Here is a 27176-nt window from a genome sequence, read left to right on the forward strand (position 1 = left end):
ATTGCAGAACGATCACCAATTTATTGTTCCATAAGATTGTTCCTATTATCCTGTGCTTCTTGCAGGTGATATAGTTGCTACGACTGTGATTTCACAGAGATTTACAACTGACAACAAAACACTTTTCCAGCAAGAGACGGAGGATGAACAAGGAAACGCAGGTGAGTCATATGAGATTGTAGTATAAAACGAGTGTTTAATAGTGTTCCAAATGTTCTAATATTTCCAAAGATTTATTCAAATGTCTTACAGCAGATATTCCCAAATTCTTTAGGTCCACAGCCCAATTTTTAGAACAACAAACTTGTGCAACCCACCTAGCTTTAATGGACATGAGGCAGGTAATTAAAAAAAACATTTTTGGGGTGTAACTAAAGCATTCAGTTGTAGCACACTGCCATATACAGACAGCACATGTTCTATTGAAATGGTCACTAAATATGCACAGACATACAGTTTTACTGATTACCAAGCTTCTTTTATTGTTCGGACTTTCACATCCCACCAATTATTGGCTCACGCCTACCCACAGTTTGGGAAGCACTGTCTTACGGAAAAGGCAGATCTCACAGTTCTTTATTTAGCAATCATGAAAGCGGAGAGAGTGAGGAGTATTTTGTGGAGGAACTGTACGACTGAGATAAAAAGAAGCATTGATCATCTTAAAAACAAGTAAATGGCATCCTGGTGAAACAGATATGCGAGTGACCTTGTAGGAAACTGGGATTTTTGTTGCACTAACACCGCCCCCCCCCCCTCCCTTCCCCCCCACCTTTTGCCTGGTATCTGTTGCAACTTTGACTAAAGTGTGCTGGGTTCCCGCTAAGCAGGCCCCCATTACCAGTATTCTTTCCCTAGAAATGTTTACTTGTTTCCCTCAATTGGCAATACATTTTAGCACCCTCTGTCAGTTTCTAGAAAAGGCTGCCCCTGGTACCTAGGGCCTGAGGTACTAAGGAGTGTCCATAAGGGCAGCAGAACGAATTGTGCCACCGCTCACCAAGCACATGCAGGGCTGCTATCACAGGCTACATGTCTTGTGCAGACAAAAGTGAAAACACAACATGCCACACATCCCCTAACACTGCATGTAATATTTGTAAGTCTCCTCTCCAGCAGGCCTGAAAGCTCTAAGTCAGTCTGCTGAATATTATATGTGCCATTGCAGATTGTGTCTTGGTGCAGACAAAAATGAAAACACGACATGTCACACGTCCCAGTATCCCATTTCCCCGATCCCGGCATGTAATATTTGTAAGTCATTCCTACATCAGGCCTAACTGACCTAAGGCAGGGTGCTAAATATTACATGTGAGGACATACCTGCATAAGCAGATATGTCCCTGTGCTGGTCAGTCCTATTATTCCCAGTACAAGTGACTAGGAAAGCCATTATAAAATATGTAATGGACACTGAGGGAAACGAGTTCCCCAGGTGCATTATGGCTTTAGTAAAAATAGGGATGTTTGGTATCAAACATCTTGAATTGGTAATCCCACACTGATGCCAGTGTTGGATTTACCAATACATGCACCCAGAGAGCACCTTAGAGGTGCCATCTGAAAACCTACCCGCCTCTGGTGTCCTTGCTGACTGGTTTCCGCCAGCCTGCCACCCTAGACACTGTTCTGATCTCCTAGGGTGAGAGCCTCTGCTCTCAGGAGACCCAGAACAAAAGCCTGTTTGGGGAAAAGGGTGTAACACCCCCTCCCACAGGATGACATGCTGATTAGCTTTCCTTGGATGGCAAGCCTCAAAGGGCTGCTACCTGAAATGCGAAGTCTGGTTCCCCCTCTCAGGAGAGGATGCGGACCCCCTTGTCCAGGGCCCCCTTGACACCTGGACAGGCAGAAACTTTAATTAGTCAGGTAGGCGTGCCACCCCCAAGCTAGTACCACCCCTAAGGTGGGCTACTGTGAGGTGGACACGATTTTTCAGAATTAGCCATCTTTGTGATGGCATACTTCGGACTTCTGGTGCAAGGTTATGCCTACTTCCCCCAGGAAGTGGTCATATAGGGGGTGCAGTGACCCTAAGGTTCAGTAGCCCATTGGCTACCACCCTACACTCCCCTAACACCTCTAAATTCAGTATGTAGGAAAGCCCCTGGCACCAGAGAAGCAGATCCTGACGACCTACGAAGAAGGACACTGAAGAGCTGTAAAAGCAGAACTCTGTGGCCATCAACCGACTTGGGCCTAGCCCTTCTGGCCTGTCTGCTGTACCTCGCCAAAGATGTCTCGTCCTGCAGCTGTTGTGCCTCCAAAACCTGGGAGGACTGCCTGCCTTCAAAAAGACCAAGACCTCCAGAAGAACAGCCGAACAGGTCCCTGCATCCTGCAGAAACTCCAAAAGAAAAGACTCTGAGACCTCCGAAAACACCAAAATCCGACACTGGAAGTCCGCACTGCCCCTCGCCTCTGGCTCGAGTTTAAGTGGGCCACTGGTGTCAACAAGGTCCTCCAGAGCTAGAGTCCATCATGGTTTCAACCCTCGTGGACTCCCTGATGTCACCTGCAGCCTCTGGAAGCAGGCCTCTCGACTGCTCCGATAAGAAAACCAGACGCCTAAAGACACCACTGCATCTGTCACCCTCGGGCAGTAGAGAAAAGGACCCAGGTGTCCCTATGTCCCCTATCATCGCAAGCCTAGACCCCCCCCCCTCCGACTCCCGGTCTGTTGTTCTCCCCAACTGCCTTTCTAGCCAGAGCTTGCAACCTCTTTCTGGAGTGACTGATCTCCATAGGGCGCTGTTTTTGCACCCTGCACACGGCCGCCCTAGTGCAGCTGGTGGTGTACTGTTGATTCTACCTTGGACCTTGCCTACCACTCACCTTAACTCCTGGAGATTGGTTTTGCAAGTCGCTTTACTATACCTGTTTGCAGAACTTGTTCTTCCTTCCTTGCAGAACTGAAAAGTTGCACTGTGCCCACTTTCTAAAGTGAAAATAATCTATATTTAAATACGTACTTATTTGAACAATTTTTCTCTGATGCCTAAACATATATAAAGATGCTTGCTATTTTTCTAAATTGGTGTGGAAATCCTTCTTGAGTTGTGTGATTTATTGATCATTGTGTGTCTTGCAGTCCTCTGTGTTAAGCCTAAGGCTGCTCGACCACACTACTTCCTAATAGAGCACGTTGAGATTGCATAGCAAGCCCTTTCCCTATGCAATTCCAGTCCACTCATAAGGGAAGCCCTGGACTCTTATACTAGCTTTACAGACCTCCTCTAAACCTGCATTAGAATAGTTTACTTCTATGTTCATTAGTTATTGCCCAGAACTATCAGCTCCATTTTGTCTCCATTAATTTTAAAGACAGGAGCTCTTTATCCAATTAGCCACCAACTCTAAACAAGGGCCAGGGGACTGGGTGGCGGAACCATTGCTTTGAGAAAGATAAAAGATCAATTGTGTATTATCGTCCACGTAAGATATTTTCGAGAGCCCAAAAGGGAGGACGATATCAGCCAGAGGTCTCATGTCAAGGATGAGCCCTGAGGTACTCCACGTATGAGAAAGGAATTGGTCGAAGTGCATTCACCCAGGAAGGTCTAGAAAGTCCTATCTTCCAGGATGGACCTAAGCCAAGCAAGGGTGGTTCCAATACTAGATTTCTACAGTCTAACCACCAAAATATTGTGAACGACAGTATTGAAAGCTGAGCTAAGATCTAGAAGGATTATAGAACCACCCAGGTCTAGGAGTTGTTTAGTTTCTTCTTCACCTGCCTGAAGAGCAGTACCATTACCAGGACGGAACCCAGTCTACGTGGGATGCAACAGATCATTTTCTCTAAAAATTATGAGAGCCTGGGGTTGATGTGCCTTTTGAGTATTTTACTAATTCCAGGCAGAAGGGAAATTGGGCGAAAATGTCAGAGATCGCTAGGGTCAGTGGTGTGCTTTTTCAAGATGGCTTTGTCCACGGCATGTTTTTATACCACTAGAACAATTCTTGTGCTGAACGAGGGATGCAGTAGTTCAAGCAATGGTGGGAAGAATCACCTCTGAAGCTCTGAAAATAATACTAGGTGAGCCAGATTTCATTTTGTCCTGAATATGGGCAAGGCTGTCTAAGGTCAAAGCAGGAAAGGCACCTCGGTCAAGGATGTCTCCAATTCATTGTCCGTCTACAATATCGCTGTCCGTAGTTGCTGATTCTAGAGTTCAGGAACACGACCTCTCTTTACCTGTACCCTTGGTTGGTCAAGAGATGACCGACAGTGATTCCCTGGTAAAATATGCTCCCTCCTGCTTAACTGAAGTCATTACTTTGTGTGTTAGCATGTGTGCACGCATGTGCACTGAGTTGTAGTCATATGAATGTCATTTGGTTGCGGAGTCCATTTAAAAGATGACTGATTTCCTGCGGAAAGCCTGATGATTGTGGTTCTCCTTCAAGTTGTTTTTGATAACCTGCTGCAGTTTCTGGGAGTTTGACTCTGAGGCCCCAGGGAGTTAGAACATCTTAACACACTAGTACACGTACGCACAGCACAATACAGAAGAAACATAAAGGAAAACGAACATTCACAGCACAATATTACATTAGACACCAATATGTATCAATGAACACAAAATAACCAAAACACATCTTACACATCGAACTACATATTGCGGGATCTTATGATTACACACCCAGCGAGGAAAGACAACTAACGGAAACCAAACTGCTAGTCTGATAAATCAGCTTCCAGACAATCCCTCCTTCCAGGTCAGTATTGGCTCCCAGAGTTTCTTCCCGAACCCCCTTGCCCTTCTACCCCTTCTAGCATATATGCCTTTTTCTAGGTTGTAGACAGCCAGGAGAGTAGCCAGCCACTGTTGCATTGCCGGAGTCGTTTTATCCAACCACGCACTAGCTATCGCAAGTCTAAGAACCGCCATGGCCACAAACAAAAATTCCCCATGCAAACTATCCGGCTCTATACTAACGCCAAGTAATATCAGAGGTGGTGTAAGGGTAGTGTTAATCCCAAGCGAGCGGGTCAAAAAACCTTAGATGTCCTTAATAAGTGTGTGGAGCTGAGGGCATGTGGCGAATATATGTATACTATCTGCCTCTAGTACATTACATCGTGGGCAGGTTGTCCTGTAGGTTCTTCCCCACTGTGCTATTCGTGCCGGGGTAAAATAGAGCAAGAGTAATGTTTTGTAATGTTGAGCTTGGAAAGAAGCAGAACAGTACTGAGCGCCCTAACTCTAAAGAGTCTAGAAAATAACCCGCATCGATATCCAATTTATTTGCCCACTTAGCTCCATGCTTTTCCAGATCATCTGATTTAAATACTGCCAGGGCTGCATAAAAACTGCAAATTGCAACCCCCCCCACCACTCCCCCCTTTTCTATGGCTTCCAAGATGTTATTTTTAGCAAACCCTATGGCCCTACCTTTCTTATTACTTAAGAAACTCCGTACCTGAAGATATTTAAAGAAGCTCCTCCTGTTTCTATGAAATGTAGCCTCCAAACTTGAGAATTGCTGTAAAACCTAATATTTTAATGTGTTTTCTTCCACTCTATGGCAGTTGATTAAAATAATTCATTTAGTTGATGCTGACCAAAGCTTCACACAATGCACCAAACTAATCCTATTCTGGTTTGTGGCATACTATTTGACCTGTTCAATCTTATCCTTCTCAATATTACAAATTATTTCGGATTATGGCATCTGGGGGACATGACCTTAGTCTTGTTGATGTTAATCCCCAGATTGTGAACCATATTAAATTCATGCTGTTTGGTTAGCTGTTGTTGTAAACCCTTGAGAGGTTGATAAAATTACCAGATCGTCTGCATATGCCACCTTTATACCAGCTAATTTAAGGGCGTCTCCTATAGGTTGATTTTGGAACTCTGTTAGATCTGAGATGTACAAGTTAAATAATGAGAATACCCAAATTCATCCTTGCTTAAGGCTGCTGCAGGTAAAAAAAGAAAAATGGCGTCATTCCCCTACCAACTGAGAGTTTCACTCTTATAAATGTATTAAGGTATAATTTGACTATTAGTTTCAAAAGGCCTATCCCCCATGCTGTCAACGTGTTCCATAATTTAGATCTATTTTCCAAATGTCATCGAGTAATCTATAGAGCAAGCAAAAAGTTCACTATCTGTTATTGCTAGAGTTTCCGGAGCCACTGTTATCAAAGACATGATATTGTCCAGTGTTAAGTAGTTCTTGTGGAAACCTGTTTGGTGGAATACATTTAATTTCTGCTGTCACCCGCAAATTCAAATGATGTAACAGATGCAAATAATTTCCCATCTGAACTTAACATAGCTATTAACCTGTAACTCTTTAGAGAGTCTCTTGGACCTTTTTTTTAAAATAGGCTGCATTATAGAGCACCTCCTAGAAGGAAGTACACTACATGTATTTATTACTGAGTTCATTATTACTGAAAGTATAGCACCCCAGTTGGATGGGCACACCTTTATAAGGGCCATTGGAAGACCATTTGGTCCTGGCACCCTTTAGTTATCTTGTTTGTGTGTTTCACGTATCTGCCCCTCCCAAGTGGCATTGGTATGCCCAGATGTGAGTCCCATGCCCACTGTGTTACTGAACCAAACTGCACACAACTGATGAGCCCATAACTAGGGCGAAACTCGTCCTGGGCTGCTTGTGTTCCGGTTCAGGAAGGACCTGGCCTTGCAGTTCGGGTTGGACTGTTCCCATGAAGAGCAGAGGCAAGATTGATTTGTGTATGGCTGGGTCCAAACTGAGCTTAAATGGTGAGCAAAAGTATGACAGGTTGGGATACTTCCCCGAGCGATTGCCAGGGGTTAGACAAATTGCAAGCAACCTCCCATCATCGTTTGTGTGTTTTATAGGCAAGATTGTTCATTACTATGCCTAAAGTGCCCTGAGGTCCTTTGTAGTAGGGCCCATCCTCAGAGGCTGCCTTGGGGTGACATAGGGTGTTTATAATCTCTTCTATCCCATCTGAGATTTTTATTAAAGTTGTCCGCTCATCTGGCGCTAGAGCCTTGTTCACAACATTGGTGTCCTCATTATTGCGTAGAGCACTATTGCTTGCTGGAAGTTTGTTAAATTTGTTTGGCGACATGTCATTTTTATTAACTATACTTACAACTTCCTGAATGGTGTTTGGTCCCTTTGCCAATTATGTTTGGGGTGCTGTTTCATCAGTGCTGACGTCCTCAGGCTGTCACTTGAGCTAAGTTGTATATCATTTGAAATGTTGGTTTTAATCACAGAGTTGTTTTGGCAGTTAAACTCCATGATTTTACTGTTTTCCACCGAGTCAATAATTACATTAGATTCCATTGCCTGTACGTCAGAGCTTTGTTTCTTTGCCAAACGTTGTTCCTGTATATTAAAAAGCTATTCAGTAAAGTCCTAGCTTGATTGATAAGCACAAGTGATTTATTATTTAATTTACATCATTTTTTCAGATGTTTCTTACTAAGATACATTTGAAAACGGTCTACTTGGTCATTTTTTTTCACCCCGACTAATCGTTTTCGTGATCCTGTTCATTTATTGAGAGATCCATATTTGGTGCTAGGATGTTTGAGCCTGTGATGTCCTGGCTTTGTTTGCTCAATAGCAGGTGGCTCTCGCAAGTCCTGCTTGAGGGCAGAATAGTAGATATTTTGTCCAGGTGAGCGCTGGTGGCAGCTTGGATACCTAGTTCAGATAAGCTTTAGAATTTTGTTGACAAAATTTGCAATAAATCGCCATTATCTTCAACACAGCTTCTTTGTTGAAGTGGAGTCCGAATTGGTTCCTCAAGATTTCCCCCCTCTGATCTGCTTCCGAACTTCTCTTTTGCCGTATTCGTATGATTGGCTATCTCTGATAATAGTATCTTCTGCTTTGCAATGACAGTAGAAGGATCAACTAGTGTTTCTGAGATCTTAGTTAAGGTGTTACTTATAGTGTTCATTGCTAACAAAACTGGAAAAGTTGGGTGGGGTGTCTTTATCCTGGTCCCCCTCTTATACTGCAGTTTTTAAAGTCTTGTCGCTTCCCACAGTTCCCACTGATAGAAGTGTGCCTTCGAAAGGCAAATCTGACTGCTGTTTGATCTCTGTCGAAACTTCTTCACTTTTTCTAATTGGGGTATTCAATATGAGTTCTGGGTCGTATAAAGAAAATGTTAGTCATTTATGTTACTCGGGTTTAATTCACGTGCTCAGCTGAATGCTCTCATCTTCCATAAGTAAAAATCAGAATCCAGGTAACAGTACAGACTCGTTGGGGCATTAATTTGAGCTTTCTAATGTTTTGGTGATTTTGTAAAAAACATAGATCCTTGTTAAGTGTGGGGATGTGAGTGTCTGGCATGACTATCTGAGAAGTGGACGTGTTTGCTGGTTCGAAACTGGCCTTCGTTGATTGTTGCCTAAGTTTCATCCCTTTTAGTTTAAAGCTTGTAGTTTGTCTCCTTAATTTCGATGTCCTGTTACTTTTTGTTCTCTGTTGTGTCTCTACTTGATTGATATAGCAAAGGTGCTAGCATCTAATATCGTCGATTGTGCACTTGTTATCATTGTAAGATGTAAACTACTTACAGACAAGTCACTAGCTGTGGGAATTAGTGATGTATTATCATGAGACAGTAGTTGCAACAGCCGTAGCGCTAACTGACTTCCTAAGTTGGCAAATTAGAGATAGTAATGTTGTGGCGAGTAAGACTTACCTCCTCTCCTTCCTGCCATCCCACCACCACCACCACCCATAGTATTCTGAAAAGCCGAATAACGAGATCCGTTGGGAACTAATAGCAGGTACCCAGTGGTCAGGGTCTGCATCCAGTAACCAGCATCCCTTGTGCAATCTGCAGCCTCCTGAGCCTCCAGCTCCTGTAAGCCGAACCAGGCAGGTTTATTCAGGGTTTGTCTACCACTGCCACCAGCCGAGCTTAAGACTGTGCCAGCCAAGCGCCCTTGCTGTGTTTCACAGCTAACCTACCCTGCCACATGCCCAAACCCCCTTTAGGTCCCTTGAAGGAAAAGAATATGTGGCATGGTGTAGGAAACTGGCTCTGTATATAGTAGACCAACGTAAAGTATAGTGTGCACAGAGTTCAATGGATCCCCAAAGTTAGGCAGAGGTAAAAGTAGATAATACCTTACTCTTTATTTGTGATAGTGTGGGCGAGCAATAAAGTTTTATCAGAAGGTAGAGTTAAGCATTTGTTGTACACACTCGGGTAAGAAATGATGTCACACACTCAAAGACTGAACTCAGACCAATTTTGTTTATATCAAAAATATTATTTAGTTATTTTATTTCTAGAACCAAGCCAGGCCTGGTGTAGCTGAGTCAGTTTTTTTGGGGTCTTTGCAATATTTATGCAGTAAATTACATTTGAAGGCAACTTCAAATGCATTTGGTTGATTTACAGGTAAGTCGACAGTTCTAAATTACTTTTCAATTACTTAGCAGATTACTGTGCACGTTACTTCTTAGATTACTTTTCAAGTTACTTTTGCTAACCAGTGTGCTATGCCTAGATATCACACTGGGACATCTCATAGACAAAAGGTAAGTAATATAGTTTTTGTATATTTGCAGTGCTTCAGGTTTTCATACAAGCCAACACCACACAGATTTTTCAAAGCAAAAGCAGTCAATGCAATCCTATGAGAGGAAATTAAGTTATCGGTTTACAGGTAAGTACTTTTTGTGGGAGTTGGTATTCTGGGGTAGCACCAGGGTTCCCTCTGGGTCAAGGATTCACTCTTCAAGCAACCTCAGCAGCACTTGGGCAGCTGTGTGCAGAGTGCTGAGGATCAGTGTTATACAATGGGGAATTGGGGCACTGGTTGGTGGCTGCTCACGGGCAGGGCACAAGGTTGTGGGAGAAAAGCTCCTGGTGTTAGGCTAAGGGCGTCGGCTCCCCTCTTGGTTTCAATGGGGATTCTCTGGTTGCAGCAAACACTGCAGGCTGGGGGACAAAGATCTTCTGGAGGTGACCACCGGTTGGAGAGGTAAGATGGGGTGCCTAGGGATACTGGGACACCATCAGTTGGGCCACCCAAAGCTGTGGGACGTCCAGTGAAGGGATGTTTTAGGCGTCGGGTTTTCTTACCAGCTCCTGTTGCGGTGATCCTCCAGAAAGAGGCTGCAGGCGTCGTTTGGAGATTCAAGGCAGGTCAGAGATCACCAAATCTCAGGTGAGGATCGCAGGGGAGCCCTCCTTTTAGTGTTGGGCCACTCAAACTCGGGCCGTGGGTGTTGGGTGCAGAGTGGTGCATACTCACGGATTAGGCTAGAGCCAGAGTTTGTGGGTGAGCGAATCTGGTGCTCACAGGAGACAAAGTCTTGGTTTGGGAAGGCAGGTCCTCCCGGTTCTTTGGTGCTGCTGGTTTGAGGACACACCAGGATTTCTCTGGAGCATGTTCGAGAAGGGGACAGGCCGGTAGGGCTGGGGCCAAGTCAGTGGGCGTCCTCCTCTTCTTAGTTCAGCACAGCATCTTCTCTTCTTCTGGTTGGTTCTTGTCTGATGAGGCAGGGTTTGGGGTTGCCCTTAAATACTAGATTTATGGACGTTACAGGTAGGTAAAGGTTGGGACCAATGGGTTCCTTCCTTGGGGTAGGTACATCCCCTATTTTGCCACCCTCCAGCGCGACGGGGGCATATCCCTCTATTTTTCTGTTTGGCTGGGCCCCCCCATCTGCAAGATGGCGGGGACTGAGAGTTGTGCTTCACCTCGCCTCCCCCACCTGAGGGGTGGGGTTGGCGAAGGTGGGCACACCTCCCTTGGTTTTTTCACCGATTCTCCCACCCCTGGTGGGAGTCAGAAATGTTGGGGGCAGTTGCTGGAAGCAGCAAATGCCTGGGGTAGCTCACAAAGGCGGCAAGCCTTTGACGCTCCCCCTTCGTGGATCCCGCCCATCCTGGGGGAGGAGGCTTGGCACCTCGCCTCAGGATGTGCATTGTTTCAGGCCCCCGAGAGCAGGAGGCTCTCAACCCAGGGGTCCAGAAACATGTTGGTGGCAGCTGGCGAGTTAGGTCGTTTTTCAGGGGGCATCTCTAAGATGCCCTCTAAGTGCATTTTTTATTAAATCCCACACTCGCATCAGTGTAGGTTTTATGTGCTGAGAAGTATGATACCAAACGTCCCAGTTTTCATTAAAGCCATTATGGTGGCGACCTGGTATCGTTGTGCTACATCTCTGCTGCATTCCAGCTACATTCTGACTTTGCACTAAGCGCTGCTTCGCCTCGCTTCTGATCTGTTTAAATTGGATTGGATTGTGATAGTTTATTTGCACTGTAGCGCATTGACCGCTGCTTCGCCTCGCTTCTGTTTCAAGTGTATTGTTTTGCATAGCTTGTTTGTACTGCTGCTTAGCCTTGCTTCCGCTGTGATCAATTGAGCTTTAGTGCGCGTTTACCCCCGGCGCTGTGCTCTTCCCTCCCCCCCGCTGCCATTTTGTTTATTTTGGTGTTGTCCTCCTCGCTCTGCGTCCTCGTGAGCCCGCCCCGCCTCCCAGCTGAGCCGCCCTCCCACTTTGTACTTACAGCGCTCCCGTACCTGGAAGCGCTGTGATCCCCTCAGCGCTGCTTGCTGAGAGGTCGCTCCCCAGCCTCCCTGGCGACCTGGTATCGTTGTGCTACATCTCTGCTGCATTCCAGCTACATTCTGACTTTGCACTAAGCGCTGCTTCGCCTCGCTTCTGATCTGTTTAAATTGGATTGGATTGTGATAGTTTATTTGCACTGTAGCGCATTGACCGCTGCTTCGCCTCGCTTCTGTTTCAAGTGTATTGTTTTGCATAGCTTGTTTGTACTGCTGCTTAGCCTTGCTTCCGCTGTGATCAATTGAGCTTTAGTGCGCGTTTACCCCCGGCGCTGTGCTCTGCCCTCCCCCCCGCTGCCATTTTGTTTATTTTGGTGTTGTCCTCCTCGCTCTGCGTCCTCGTGAGCCCGCCCCGCCTCCCAGCTGAGCCGCCCTCGCCCCTCCCCCTTCCCACCATCCATATATGACAGTAACCCATGCGCGCAGCGTTCACGCGCAGCGATCGCGCCCCAGTCGCGCCGAAGGTGCGCCAAAGGTAAGCCCGTCTACGCCCGTCCGCGCCTGCACCGCGCCCAGCGCCAGACCCCCTGGCCCTCGCATTGCCCAGCCCTCCCGCATTACGTACGATGCCTCCACCCTCCTAGCCCTTAACCCTGGCCGCTCCCCCATCTGCGTCCAAGCCGCTCCTGGTCACACCCATGGACCCTTTTCCTGCTACTCCTGCAAGTTCGACGGCACCAATAACAACTCCTCATCTACGAACACACAACAGATATCCGATCCCAACCACCTACAATGCATCCTGCTCAACACCCGCTCGGTCCACAGACACGCCATCGACCTCTGGAATCTACTCGACACCATCTCCCCAGACGTCGCCTTCCTGACGGAAACATGGATGAATGCCTCATCAGCTCCAGACATCACCATCGCCATCCCGGAAGGCTATAAGATCATTCGCAAGGACCGTACCGGACACACAGGAGGAGGCATCGCTATCGTCCATAAGAAATCCATCCGCATCTCAACCAGCTCTGACGTCAATCTCGCCAACTCTGAACACCTTCACTTCCAGATCCACATCGACCCCAAAACCACACTCAGAGGTACCCTCCTCTACAAGCCACCAGGACCCCGCGCACAATTTAGTGAAGACATCACGGACTTCATCACTCCACACGCACTCCCCTCTGAGGACTACATCCTTTTGGGAGACCTCAACTTTCACCTTGAAAAGAACAACGACCGCAACACCACCACCCTTTTGGATAACCTCGCAAACCTCGGACTTAAACAACTTGTCACTACCCCCACCCACATCGCAGGTCACACACTCGACCCTATCTTCACCTCCAGCAAGCATGTTTCCTTCAGCGACACCACAGCTCTCCTTTGGACTGACCACAGCTGCGTTCACTTCACCTACAACAAGCCCACATCCAACAACCACCACCATCCCACTCTGCAAAGAAACTGGAACAAAATCACCATCGACCAGATCTCCTCATTGCTTCTTCAAAACCCCCCCGCCCACTCCTCAAACCCAGACCAAGCAGCCACCAACCTCACCCAATGGCTATCCTACAGCGCCGACATCCTAGCACCACTGAAAAAACGACAAATCAAACTAGGCAGCAAGAAGGCCTCCTGGTTCAACGATGACCTTAAGAAATCCAAGAAACTCTGTCGCTCCCTCGAGAAGGCCTGGAAAAAAGACCCAACCACCAGCACCAAAGACGCCTTCAAAAACGCCACCCGCATACACCACCAACTAATCCGAAACTCCAAGAAAACAGCCTTCAAGGACCGTCTAGATAACAACGCCCATAACAGCAAGGAATTATTCAACATCGTCAAGGAATTTACCAACCCCTCAGCCAACTCCAACGACATCACCCCCTCTCAAGCCCTCTGCGACTCCCTAGCCTCATTCTTCCACAACAAAATTGCAGACATCCACAACAGCTTCAACAACCAACCCGGAGACCAACCCACCCAATCCACTGCAGGACCCCCACCCCCCCTGAACATCCTCAACGACTGGAAGCCAATCTCCACTGAGGACACCATCCGTCTGATGAACTCTATCCATTCAGGATCCCCCACAGACCCTTGCCCTCACCACATCTTTAACAAAGCAGACTCCATTATTGCACCGCACCTCCGAGATGTCATCAACTGCTCCCTCAACTCCGCAACCTTCCCGGAAAGCTGGAAACATGCCGAACTCAGCGCCCTCCTGAAGAAACCCACAGCTGACCCCACCGAACTCAAAAACTATCGCCCTATCTCACTCCTTCCATTCCCAGCCAAAGTCATCGAGAAAGCTATCAACAACCAGCTCGCCGCATTCCTCGAAACCAACAAATCCCTCGACTCTTCACAATCCGGCTTCCGAGCCAAACACAGCACTGAAACGGCCCTCATCGCAGCAACAGACGACATTCGAATTCTACTGGACAATGGAGACACAGACGCCCTCATCCTCCTCGACCTCTCCGCAGCCTTCGACACGGTCTGCCATAGCACCCTTCTACAGCGCCTCAAAAACATCGGTATCCAAGGAAAAGCACTGGAATGGATCACCTCGTTCCTCTCCGGAAGAACGCAGAGAGTCCGCCTTCCACCATTCAAATCAGAGGCCACTGAAGTCATCTGCGGCGTACCCCAAGGGTCCTCACTCAGTCCCACCCTCTTCAACGTTTACATGAGCCCCCTCGCGGCCATCGCACGCCAACATAACCTCAACATCATTCCCTACGCCGACGACACTCAACTGATCATATCACTCACCAGAGACCCTAACACGGCCAAAACCAACCTACACGAAGGAATGAAAGAAGTAGCCGAATGGATGAAGCACAGCCGTCTGAAACTGAACTCAGACAAAACAGAAGTCCTCATCTTAGGTACCTCCCCCTCCACCTGGGACGACTCTTGGTGGCCAGAGGCCCTTGGAAAAGCACCCATCCCGACGGACCACGCACGGAACCTGGGCGTCATCCTGGATGCCTCACTCTCGATGAACAGACAAGTCAACGCCGTTTCTTCATCTTGCTTCAACATTCTTCGCATGCTCAAAAAAACATTTTGCTGGATCCCTACCGAAACTAGAAAAACAGTCACCCACGCTCTGGTCACGAGCCGACTGGACTACGGAAACACCCTCTACGCCGGCATCACCGCAAAACTCCAGAAAAAACTACAACGCATCCAGAACGCCTCAGCCAGGCTCATATTAGACATCCCGCGTAAAGAACACATCTCTGATCACCTGAAAAACCTTCACTGGCTCCCCGTCAATAAGAGGATTACCTTCCGGCTCCTAACCCACTCACACAAAGCACTCTACGAAATAGGACCCGAATGCCTCAACACACGACTATCCTTCTACACCCCCTCCCGCCAGCTACGATCCTCCAACCAAGCCCTTGCCACTGTACCTCGCATCAACAAAACCACCATGGGAGGTAGATCCTTCTCCTACCTAGCAGCTAAAACTTGGAACTCACTTCCCACTCACCTTCGCCTTACTCAGAACCACCTAGCATTCAGAAAGCAACTCAAAACATGGATTTTTGACAAGTAACCCCCCACCCTTCTTCAAGCGCCTTGAGACCCTCTGGGTATGTAGCGCGCTATATAAATTTATTGACTTGACTTGACTTGACTTGCTGTGGAGTTTGTAATGACAAACTCCCAGCACCATATACTCTTAATGGCATTATTGTACTTACAATGTCTAAGAATTGGCTTATACACTGTAGGGGTACAGGGCTCATGCACCTGTAACCTCATCACTGGTAGAGTGCACACAGCTAGAGGGGTGGCTTACCTATGCCAGGGCAGTGGCTTGTGGGCATGGCTCACAGGGATGTGTGCCATGTCGACTCTGCCCTTTTGTTCTGCACCAAAAACATGCAGCCTGCCAGGGCAGTGTGTGTGTTTGTAAAGATACAGGGCCTCCTATGGGTGGCACAATAAGTGGCCTCCCTGGCCACAGTGCCCTTGGTTCCTTGGTACCTACGGTACCACTTACAAAGGGACTTAAATGTGATCAAAGAGTGCCACTTGTGTTTTGTATCAATGCAGTTTAGGGAAAGAATATAGTCCCTGGGTACCTGGTTAGCAGGAACATAGGGCACACTCAGTTAAAGCACACCAACAGTTTGGCAAAACGTGGAGGCAACCATTCAAGAAGAGGGCACTTCCTTACACATGGTTGGCTAGGAGCCACAGGGGACACAACGGAGGCCTGAACCCATGGTCTTGGATAGTCAGCAAGCGAGGGCAGGGAGTTTTTTTGTATCTTTATCCCTCCTGGGGGCGATCCTGGGTCCACACAAATGAAAGGGCACCACACACCGCCTCTGATGCTGCTAAGGTGAAGCGAAAAGTGGGCAGGCACGAGCTCGATGCAACAGGGGAGGAGCAGTCAGCATAGCAGGTTATTGCCAGATTGTCTGGCCCTGGCTGGAAGGGGGACAAAGCAACTTCTTCCCGTATCGGTCTTTCTCTGAGTCAAAGTCTGGTAATGAGTCTGCGGCCCCCAATAAACGGACTCACCTGAAACAGAAACATATTTGGGATGTGCTACAAGATGTACTAGAAAAAGTAAATAACTTTTTGCCTGAGAGTGGGCTAAAAGGGAAGTAATACTTTAAATATCCCCTAGTCAGACTACACAGGAAGTATGCAAGACCTTGGTAGACACTTCCCAAATTTTTACATTATACAGCTGAGCGACTTTCTATAGTCTCATCCATATGGACTAATGAAGGGGTACATGTATCAAGCGGAGTAGAGTTCCTCTAAGAATGTATGAATTATTACACAGTGCTGTAAGCCTCGAAGTGTAAACCAGCTGCAGGGGCCATCTCAGAATATCTGAGCTGGTCTGCAGTGCTCTGAGACCCTTAGGTCATGTTTGCACTTCATGGAACTCTGTATTAGCATGTGTGCTCATTTGATCAAACTTAAAGCATGAAATGCTGAGTAAAATCCACATATGTGAACCTATAAGCGTGAGGTTAGATGTTCGAGGCATGTGGGCTGCTGAATTCATATCTGTGCATAGACCGCCACCTAGTGTTGGGTCCGGATGATTGCACATTGTTGTCCTGGAAGAGTCTTCGAAGTATCACGAGATAGGTGGCTCCTCCCCTGGACTACAGTGCGCATGGGCATCGCCTCCATCCCCAGATTGTTTTTTTCCGCCATTGGGTTCGGATGTGTTTCGGTTCCCTCTGTCGGAACCGATAGTTGTTCAACTTATACTCGAGACCAAAAGGTCTTTAGGCTGGGCGTCGGTATAGTTGCGTATGGGTTTCTTTCTGACTCTCAGCTCCGATCTCTTACTGCCCTTCCACGTGCTTTTGGCGCGGACGGGCCTACACTACACCCTTTGCTATGGAGCGGACTCCATTAGAGAAGTGTCCGCTGTGTCACTCTAAATATTCACACCTCGACGTTGAGGAAAATTAAATTTTGGTCATGATGTGTTCCCTAGCGCGTACCCCACCGACTCCATGTACCAGCTTAAAGTGCATGTAACTTCCCTCCTGTGCCAGCTATGAAGACGCAAATACATTTGCGTCCACCGTCAACTTGTCCTCTTTCAGATCCACCATGAATGGATTATATAGTCCGTTCCTAAGTATGCTATGCCACCGTCTTTTTGTAGTACACTTTTCACTTTTTCCTGCTCTAGCCAGAGCAGGCCCTGAATTCCTGCCATCTGAACCTCTTTTGTGGCTCCTGGCTCTGCCCAGGCTACTTCTGTACTCGTGAACTCTGTCCTACTTTCAGCGCGGCCCCTCGCGCTCAGCTCAAGCCTGCTTTCTGCCAAGACTGACTATAACCTTCGAGTTATCTGTTCCGCTCCCCGAGAATACATTCCTGCCTACTAGATCCTGTAAACATCCTCTCCAGCTGCAGAGCCAAAGGGCCGACCTGTCTCAATGCAAGTAATTCATAGCCTCCGTTGTCATGCTTCCATGGAAGGCCCCGTGCCCCACGCTTCACATGTAGACACTTAGGCGCTCACACACGCATCTACAGTTAGCATAGAGTAGCTTCTGCCCTAGAGACCCTTTCCTCCCAGATAGTATAGTTCCTAAACATCAGATATAATAGAAGTACAAGTTGATCTGACATGCCAGACTTCTGTCTCTTTCCGTCAGTGTAAATGTCAAGTCCCCTGCACCCCGTCAATCACACGTCATGCAGCTGCGCGCGCATCCAAGCTTCCGATTTTCTGCTGACATTGCAACATTCTGTTAACAACACCCCTTGGTGCCACCCACTTGCGTCACCTATCAGTGACGTTTCTAGCACACACCTCTAGTTCACGCCTAGTTTACGCCTCTTGATGATGTATTGGTACCACGTGTATACTGTTATCTTGTCTTCTCTCAGCTGTTACGCCTCTTACATTGAACCTTATGATGTAAATCAAGTATATAAGCTATGTATTGTCAATAAACGACAGCGCGCTCATCTATCCCTTCTGACACCCCTGTGGTGGTCAGAACATGATATCCTGATTCCTTTATGAGGAATAAAACCCTTAGAAACTCTAACACCACGGACTCTGTTTTCTTTCCTTCTGATTGAGTTATTATTGATTAAGTACTTACCTGCATAGAAATTAAGAGAGTAAATTAATTATTTACGTCATTTTGGCGCCCGAATAGGGACCCCTCCCCCACCTCACGCGCCGGAAGGTGCGTTGCAATCCGTGTCCCCTGCCATCAGTTAGACGGACTACACGTGTACTGGCAGGATTTCCTGCATCCCCCTCTGACCCACGGAGGTGACGAAGACTGCGATCAGTGCCCAGACGAGGCGGTGAGGAGTGCGGAGGATCCCGACCAGAGCCCAGCCGAAAGAAGCAAGGTCCGAGGTGTGAAGAGGCCCACCAGTTTTCCGAAGTTTTCCGAAGTTTTCCGAAAGTTCTCCGAGGTTTTCCGAAGTTCCGAGTCGAGTCCAGTCGAGTTTTCCGAGGCCTTCTGTTTCCGTGCTTCCCGGTGAGTACCATTGCTGGGTCGTATCTAGACGGGTTTGGGTACGCAAGTCCGGTCTGCACTGTTTTTAGGCAGTGTATCTGTACTGTTTAGCAGTATATCGAGTCTTCCGAATTTCTGCACTGTTACAGCAGTGTATCCGTACTGTTGAGCAGTACATTTAGTTAGCTATGTCTTTAATGTTTTTTTTTTTGTGATTAATGTTGTGGTATGAATGCGACTGTTTAAACGTGTATTATTGTATTTCTTGTATCAACTAGCAACTCGTATCAAGGAATAAAAGACTTAGCGTTCAAGTAATAAGTAAGCAGGATGCCGTTCCTCAGCAAGTTAAAACAGATCGGAACTAGGAAAGGGTTACTGGAGGAAGAAATTCCTATCCCCCCTAGGGACACTCCAGGCAATTTTATGTATCAAAAACACGGCATAGATGCCATATTATTTACCGACACCATTAGTCCCAACTAAAGTAATGCATAAAACTACTAAAGACATATTCCTAAATTCATATCTAGAGGATGTAGTACCAGCTTATACCAATCTGCCTGTTCGTGCCCTGCCTACTGACAGGGATGGGGGTGGCACTGCGCCCCCAGATAATGTTCCGCCGGTACCGCAACAGACCTCCCCTGTTCCGCCAGCTCCGCCACTTCCCCCACTCAAAACGGACCTACCGAAACCAGTACTACCTGATCTTACTAAACGACAAGCATCCGCCTCAGGAGGTGCAACAGCGGGTCTACAGACCCCGCCACCGACACACAGATTGCATTTAAGGGACACGCAGAATCCTTTCCAGTCTCCCTACTCATCCCGGCTTGACGCATTCAAAGATAGGATGTCAGTTTGTAGATATGATCCAGTACCCGGAAAAGACGATTTGATGGTATTAGCATCACTCCGATTGAGATCTGCCACCGATAACTTGCTATGCTATGTAGGAATGCAGGAAATTCTCGACAGACTATATAAGTTCATACTGACAGGGAAGGACCCCGAAAGTGTTAAAGCTGCCATGCATAAACAGAAAGTCGACATTCAAGCACAGATATTACGATTTTTCATAAATTGTGTGATAAGAGAACGAGACAGGCCTGGGACAGATCAAAGTGAATTAGACGCATTGAACAAGTGGGGTCAAAATATAGCAGACGCAAGGCATGATAAAGGGACTTGCATAGCCAGTATGTCCCAGAAAATAAGAAAGGCAGTATTGACAGCACACCAGGAAGAGAATGATAAAACTTCCTCAGAGGAGGAAGAGGAACATGAAACATCAGGAAAGGCATCAGGAAAATTCACAGATACTATAGCGTATGTAGGTAGGGGAGCCTACCTTAGGAAGGGTGTCCGTCCAGAGAGCAAGAGAGTTCTTTTTTCTGAGTTAACAAATCCGAATTCTTCTGAACATCAGTTCCAAGAAACTGATAAAAGGCTTCGAGACCGAATGGGGTACCATGTACTGAACTCAATGGACGAACAGGAATTAGCTCGGTCGGCTGTATTATGGGCCGAAAACCCAGACATATATAATGATGACACGTTAGTACAGACATTCTTGAACCTTTCCCCGGAAGAGCAGAAAATAGCAGGTGTATATATGATTCAGCACCTCCTCATCAAGTTCAGAAATCATCATTCTGATCCAGGTCCCTTACACGAGACATTAGAAGCACTACTCATGGATAGATGGAGAGGTTTTAGTACCAAATTAATACAGATAATTCTAGAGCAACGACATAAGTATTACAACTTCCTAAGCTCTGAATATGTTCCCGCCCCGCCTCCAGAAAGAAAAACGTACCACATGCAATGCGGTGGTGGCATTGAAAGTCAGAATCCCTTACGAGAAGTACACCCAGTTATGGGTACGGACCAACGCTTGAAGCGTGTGTATGTCCACACACCATTGACTAAGTTAGAACTGTTAGAAATGAAGAAATTAGTTCCGTGCCATGATAAAGACCCTGCAGGTTTTCACAGAGAGCTCAAAGACATGTTACTGATGGGAGATTACACGTATGATGATATTACAAAAATGTTGAAAGTACTGTTGCCCACGGGCATTTACGAGAAATTAAAGGAGAAGGATTGGGAGGTGGGAGAGTCAAAGATAGCATGGGCGGAAATAGAAGACGAAGAAAGCAAACGAGTCCCAGGGTTAGGCCTTGGGGATCTGACTAAAGCATTACCAGGTTTAATAGTACAGGTTTTGCCAAGATTATTGACAACTAGAAAGGAAGATTGGGACGCAATCTCGTCCTGTAAACAGAAACAAGATGAAGATACTAGTGACTTTTATTCACGATTCGAGAAATGTTTCATCATAAATAGTGGTCTAAAAACTAGTAGCGAATCATATCCACACCTTTTTGTAACAAAATTAGTAGAGAACGCCCTACCACTAGTTAAAAATAGAGTGTACAAGGTTGAAAGTACTTGGCAGGCAAATACGCCATCACAGATGTTACAAATGTTACAATATCACCAGAACAGAATTAGGGAAGAACAAGATCAGGAACAGAAACGTATGAAAGACACGAAAATGAAAATGTTAGTAGCTCAGACAATTCCAGCCGAAGGTCATAGAAAAGGTGGGGCCCAGACCAATCATTCTGCCGCTCCCGTTAAAGGGACATGTAATTATTGCAAGCAGCCAGGTCACTACGTACATGAATGTCCAGTCCTGAAACATAACATCGAGACAGGTAAAACTAAAGAAAGACCGCGTCCGCCTAGACATGAACAGGGTCATCAACAGACCTCACAGAACGAACAGCCAATGCAGAATACACAGCCTATGCATGATCAGTCCCATACAGTACAGACCGTAGCAGTACCACAGCCACAGCATGCTCAGACACAGCCCGCTGCCGCAACCCGGCAAGTTTCACAACAGATGTACCAGTATGCCCAGTCGGCATACCCAGATTATCAGCGTTATACATGAAACAGCCTAGGGAGGGAAAGTGATTTGCCTCTTATTGAAATTCCTGTAGATCAAGAAGGTCCTTATGTACATAGTCACGTATTAGGAAAAGACAGAAAGTTTTTAATTGACACAGGGGCAAGTCGCACTACTATAAGTCATAATGAAGTTCCAGGGGCACCCCTCTCAGGCTCACAGAATGTTTCCCTTGGTTTTTCAGGACAGCCTATTGTAAATGAAGTATCGGAACCAGTACCACTAGTTGTGGGTCCATTATCTCGAGTTACAGATTTGTTACTTACGAAATCATGTCCCGAAAATCTGTTAGGAATTAAAACACTGAAGGCTCTAGGAGCTATAATTTGCTGTTCCCCGGAGGGAGTCAGACTCTTTCTACGGGATTTCAAGGGTCATTATGTTCTACGTGACTTTGATGTCAGACTGAAAAATGTACCAGATCACTTATGGGCAAAAGGCCCAGCTGATGTAGGTTGTATGCATATCACACCATACCGTGTTACACTCAAGACAGGAGTTGTTCTACCCAGAATCAGACAATACAAGTTACCATCCGATGCTGTAGTGGCTTTACTGAAAATCATTGAAGAGCTTATTGCCCAAGGAGTGGTCGTAGAGACCGACTCCAATATCTGTAATTCACCCATCATTCCAATTCTTAAACGTACAGACCGCAATGCACCGCCAGTATATCGGCTGGTGATTGACCTTCGAGAACTGAACAAATGTATTGTACCACAGTACCCTGTGGTTCCTGATATCTCTTCCCTATTGACGGCCATTGATTCAGAAGCAACGTTCTTTACTGTAATCGATCTCAAGAACGCTTTCTTCAGTGTACCTATTGACCCGGAGAGCCAATATCTCTTCGGATTCAGTTTAAATGGACGAAGTTTCAAATTTTCCCGCGCACCTCAAGGATTTACAGAAAGCCCCAGCATCTATAGTCAAGCACTGAAAAGACAACTAGATTGTATTCAAATGCCAGTTAGTACCGCCTTACTACAGTACGTCGATGATCTACTGATCACCGCACGAAGTGAGCCCGAATGTGAACAAGCATCACTAACAGTTTTGCATTTCCTGGCCGACAAGGGACACAAGGTGTCCCCTTCAAAGCTCCAATTCTGTGTTCAGCAAGTTGTGTACCTGGGTCACTTGCTGTCCAGAGTGGGGAGACAGCTCACTCCCGATCGCATTCAATTAATTGTAAACATGCCACAACCCCAGACACAAAAGGAAGTGCGGGCCTTCATAGGCCTCACCTCGTACTGCAGACAATGGATTCCTCAATATGCCTTTCTAGCTAAACCACTCATTCAGTTAACGACACAGGAGGCAGCGACTTCGACTGTCCTCCCTTGGGCTCAGGAACACACACAAGCCTTTGAGGAATTAAAGAAAGCTTTATGCCAAGCACCAGTTTTAGCGACACCATGTTACAGCAAACCGTTTACACTTTTTGTTACAGAACGTGACGGTACAGCGTTGTCTGTCCTCACTCAAGATCAAGCAGGTTCACATAAGCCTTGTGCTTATTTTTCAAGTACATTGGATTCAGTAGCCCAGGCACTCCCTGCATGCTTAAAGTCAGTAGCAGCAACAGCGTTAGCAATCAGACAAAGCGATTCAATTGTTCTAGGTCATCAGTTAACAGTACAAGTTCCACATTCTGTAGAGGTTCTGTTAAACAGAACCCAGACTCAACACCTGACTATAGCACGACTTACAGGTTACGAATTGACATTATTCCAGCCACACATAGAAATCAGACGCTGCAGTATCTTGAACCCAGCGACATTGTTACCTACAGTTATGACAGATCCAGCTCCACATGATTGTATAGAGATCATTAATGCAGTAACAAAGCCCAGACGAGATTTAACAGATGTTCCCTTGACAAATCCAGACCTGACACTTTATGTGGATGGTTCATGCATGAGAACAAGTACAGGAGAGTTAGTGGCCGCGTATGCCGTGACCACTGAAACTGAAGTTAAAGAAACACATCGTATTGATACACTGTCTGCTCAAGCGGCAGAGCTCATCACTCTGACCCGAGCCTGTATTCTAGCGAAGAACAGAAATGTTAACATATACACAGATTCCCGTTATGCGTTCGGAGTCGTACACGACTTTGGTATGCTCTGGCAGGAACGAGGTTTTCTGACCTCTCATGGTACAAAGATACAACATGGTCCACTCATTCAAGCACTGTTAGAAGCAATACATCTGCCTTCAGGCATATCCGTCATGAAGTGTAAAGCACATACTAAAGTCACAGATTCTGTTTCCCAGGGTAACGACCTGGCAGATCAGACAGCAAAACATACAGCACTGACTCACACTCAGACAACTGATACGATAAAGACAACAGATCCGACAAACTGCATGACAGTCAGAGATCCCACACTAGATGTTATTGACATTCAGACACATGCTACTCCAGAAGAAATAAAGAAATGGATTGAACTAGGAGGGATCCAGACAGATCAAGGTTGGATGACGAAGGGAAAATCTATATGGTTTCTCCCTGACTCTATGGTTCAAGTCATGATAAATACAGCACATAGTCCTGCCCACCTAGGAGAGAAAGCAATGCTAGACAGTTTGCAAAATCTCTGGTACAATAAACACTTACGAGCAGCAGCAAAACAGAAAGTGCGTACTTGCATGATCTGTTGTCAGTTCAATCCAGGTAAAAGCGTCCCTGTAGAGCAAGGTGGATTCCATCCTCCCGAACACCCTTTTGAGGTCCTCCAGATGGATTATATCCAGATGGACCGTTGTCGAGGATTTAAATATGTTCTCGTAATTGTCTGTGCTCTGTCCCGCTGGACCGAAGCATACCCAGTCCCAGATTACACTGCTCCGACCACGGCCAAACAGTTGGTTCGTGAATTTTTCCCACGGTACGGCTTGCCTCGTGTCGTGTACTCAGATAACGGTCAGCCATTCTCGTCTGCCCTAATGAAAGAAGTTTCCTTGTTATTGGGATACCAGTGGAAGTTCCATTGTGTCCGACATCCAGAAGCAGCAGGCCTTGTAGAAAGGCATAATCAGACATTAAAGATCCGCCTTGCCAAAATATGCCAGGAAAAAGGGGTCGACTGGATAGTCGCCCTGCCAGTGGCACTATTCTATATGAGAATGGTCGCCCATTCGAGATCAGGGCTATCTCCGTACGAAGTGGTCTTTGGCAGACCACCGAATATGTGGGGGACGCCCATTCCTAAAAAGATAACCGATGTTGATTCTAATATGTTGACAGATTACCTTGCCTCCTTGATGTCTGCACTCCAATCATGTCGTTCACAGGTTGCCGCAGCCTTCCCTGACAACACCGATGTGAAGCCGCATGACGTCCGCCCCGGGGACGTTGTCCTCGTCCGTAACTTCGACAGGAAAAGTCCTTTGGAGCCCCGCTGGAAGTCTCCGAAGACCGTTCTTCTTACTACAAAGACCGCAGTCAAGTTGGAAGGCAGAAAGGGGTGGGTCCACCTAAGCCATATCAAAACATTCCCAGGACTGAAACCGGAACAAGACACACCCACCCCCACCAAAGACTGTGATCCCAAAGACTTTTCCGAACCCAAACGAGAAAAAACTCCTCAAGAACAATACCGTATGAAATTACGATCTAGCAAGTCAGACAGTTTAATTGTTTAAGTCCTCCCCTAGGTGAATCGGTTAAATAGTTTCTGACATGTATCCCCTAGATCGAGTTAGAGAGAGAGAAGAAAAGAAAAGAACATATTGCAAATCACTTCGTAGTCACTGCATAGTGACACTAATAATTATGTTTATTCTAAGTATATTAATAATTGTCGCTAGCATCTTGTTACCTGTATACTATCCTATTTTCAAGCGTGAACAATCTGCTTACAATGTCTCTGCTGAACACACTTTTAGTGAGTTACCTCCTCATGAGCTTTCCTACAGACTTGCGCTGCGCAACAATACATTCATTAGTATGTTACATCATTCTCATCAAACTAACAATGCTACAAATTGCTGGATATGTGGCCGACTCCCTCCCTACCAGAATTACAAGGGAGCCCTGCCTCTCTTTCCGTATCCGTTCACTCACAATGGCTCCTGCGGAGCATGGTTTAAGATAATTAATTCCTTAGATCCCGACATTGCTGTTTTCGATGGGGGTTGGGTTTGGGGAAACCTGAACTTGGTCCTACTAGACGTCTGTTACCCGGATAAGGAGGGACTCCCCACTAGAATAGGAACTGATCTAGAAAATGAAGTATATGGATTAGGTAATTATACAATTAGCCTTATGATTCTTACAGTCGAATTCGAAGCCACACCAGTTCTACCCATTATGTCAGTGCTGCCAGTCACTGGCGAATTATGTATCAAGAAGAAAGGTTCAGTACACTTAGGTCATAGTAAATGCACTACTGTGGTCGAATTCAGTGATGATGGAAAATCATCTTTCAAAGCTATCAGTCATTCTTACTTTGTGTGTGGTCATACCGCATACATCCGTCTACCTCCAGATTGGGATGGTACCTGTTATATTGCATTCCTCCTACCACCTGTTTTTCTAGCTCCTTCTGATTACCATAGAAATAGCAATCTAGTAAAGAATAGACCCAGAAGAGATGCCCCCCTTGTCGACTACACAGAAACGGCATGGGAACAGTACACTGATTTTAATAAAGGATTCTTTTTCTTTTTAGGACCTGTCCAGAATAGTAAATTAATACGCAGATTAACTAGAACACTTGAAGCCGTAGTAAATGAAACTACCTCCGCCCTAGGTAACTTAACAGAAGAGCAGTCCGCTATGCGGGTTGTTGTCCTTCAGAATCGTCTTGTAATTGACGTCATCTTGGCAGATAGAGGTGGAGCCTGTAAGGTCATCGGGTCAAGCTGCTGTGTTTTAATTCCACAAAATGCTCCATCTGTATATCAAGCTATCACCCGTCTCCATAAGATTGCAAATCAGATACATCAGAATCCAGGCACCTGGACTTGGTCCGGTTGGTTCTGGACAACGTTAACAGCTTGGGGATGGAAGATCCTATCCTTCCTAGGCATTGGCCTAGTCCTAGTATTCAGTTGCTGCCTGTGCCTGCAGTGTGGGCCAGCGATTTGTGGACTGTGTGCCACTTCTTGCATTGAACATTCCAGTTTTCATTCAAAACGTAACCGAAAGAAAGAAGAACAAATGATGTTACAAGAACAGACTGATCGATTCATGAGGATCGATATTTCATGAAGGGTCCGTAGGGAACAAGGAGGGAATGAGGAAAATTAAATTTTGGTCATGATGTGTTCCCTAGCGCGTACCCCACCGACTCCATGTACCAGCTTAAAGTGCATGTAACTTCCCTCCTGTGCCAGCTATGAAGACGCAAATACATTGAATGGATTATATAGTCCGTTCCTAAGTATGCTATGCCACCGTCTTTTTGTAGTACACTTTTCACTTTTTCCTGCTCTAGCCAGAGCAGGCCCTGAATTCCTGCCATCTGAACCTCTTTTGTGGCTCCTGGCTCTGCCCAGGCTACTTCTGTACTCGTGAACTCTGTCCTACTTTCAGCGCGGCCCCTCGCGCTCAGCTCAAGCCTGCTTTCTGCCAAGACTGACTATAACCTTCGAGTTATCTGTTCCGCTCCCCGAGAATACATTCCTGCCTACTAGATCCTGTAAACATCCTCTCCAGCTGCAGAG

At 46.4% G+C, this 27176-nt stretch overlaps 1 protein-coding gene across 4 annotated transcripts in view; it reads left to right on the plus strand.

Moving 5' to 3' along the window:
- The window catches only part of LOC147700305 (uncharacterized), a 238325-nt gene that overhangs the window by 87541 nt on the left and 123608 nt on the right, over positions 1-27176 (plus strand). For 2 of the 4 annotated variants that reach the window (XM_086935674.1, XM_086935675.1), the window contains exon 5: positions 66-161. The exons of the other annotated variants lie outside the window; for them this stretch is intronic. In XM_086935674.1, coding sequence (XP_086791800.1) covers positions 66-161 — 96 coding nt within the window. The remainder of the gene's footprint in view (positions 1-65; positions 162-27176) is intronic. 4 annotated transcript variants of the gene reach the window in all.

The sequence above is a fragment of the Lissotriton vulgaris genome, chromosome 8 (genome assembly GCF_964263255.1).
Source record: "Lissotriton vulgaris chromosome 8, aLisVul1.2, whole genome shotgun sequence".
Classification (NCBI taxonomy): domain Eukaryota; kingdom Metazoa; phylum Chordata; class Amphibia; order Caudata; family Salamandridae; genus Lissotriton; species Lissotriton vulgaris.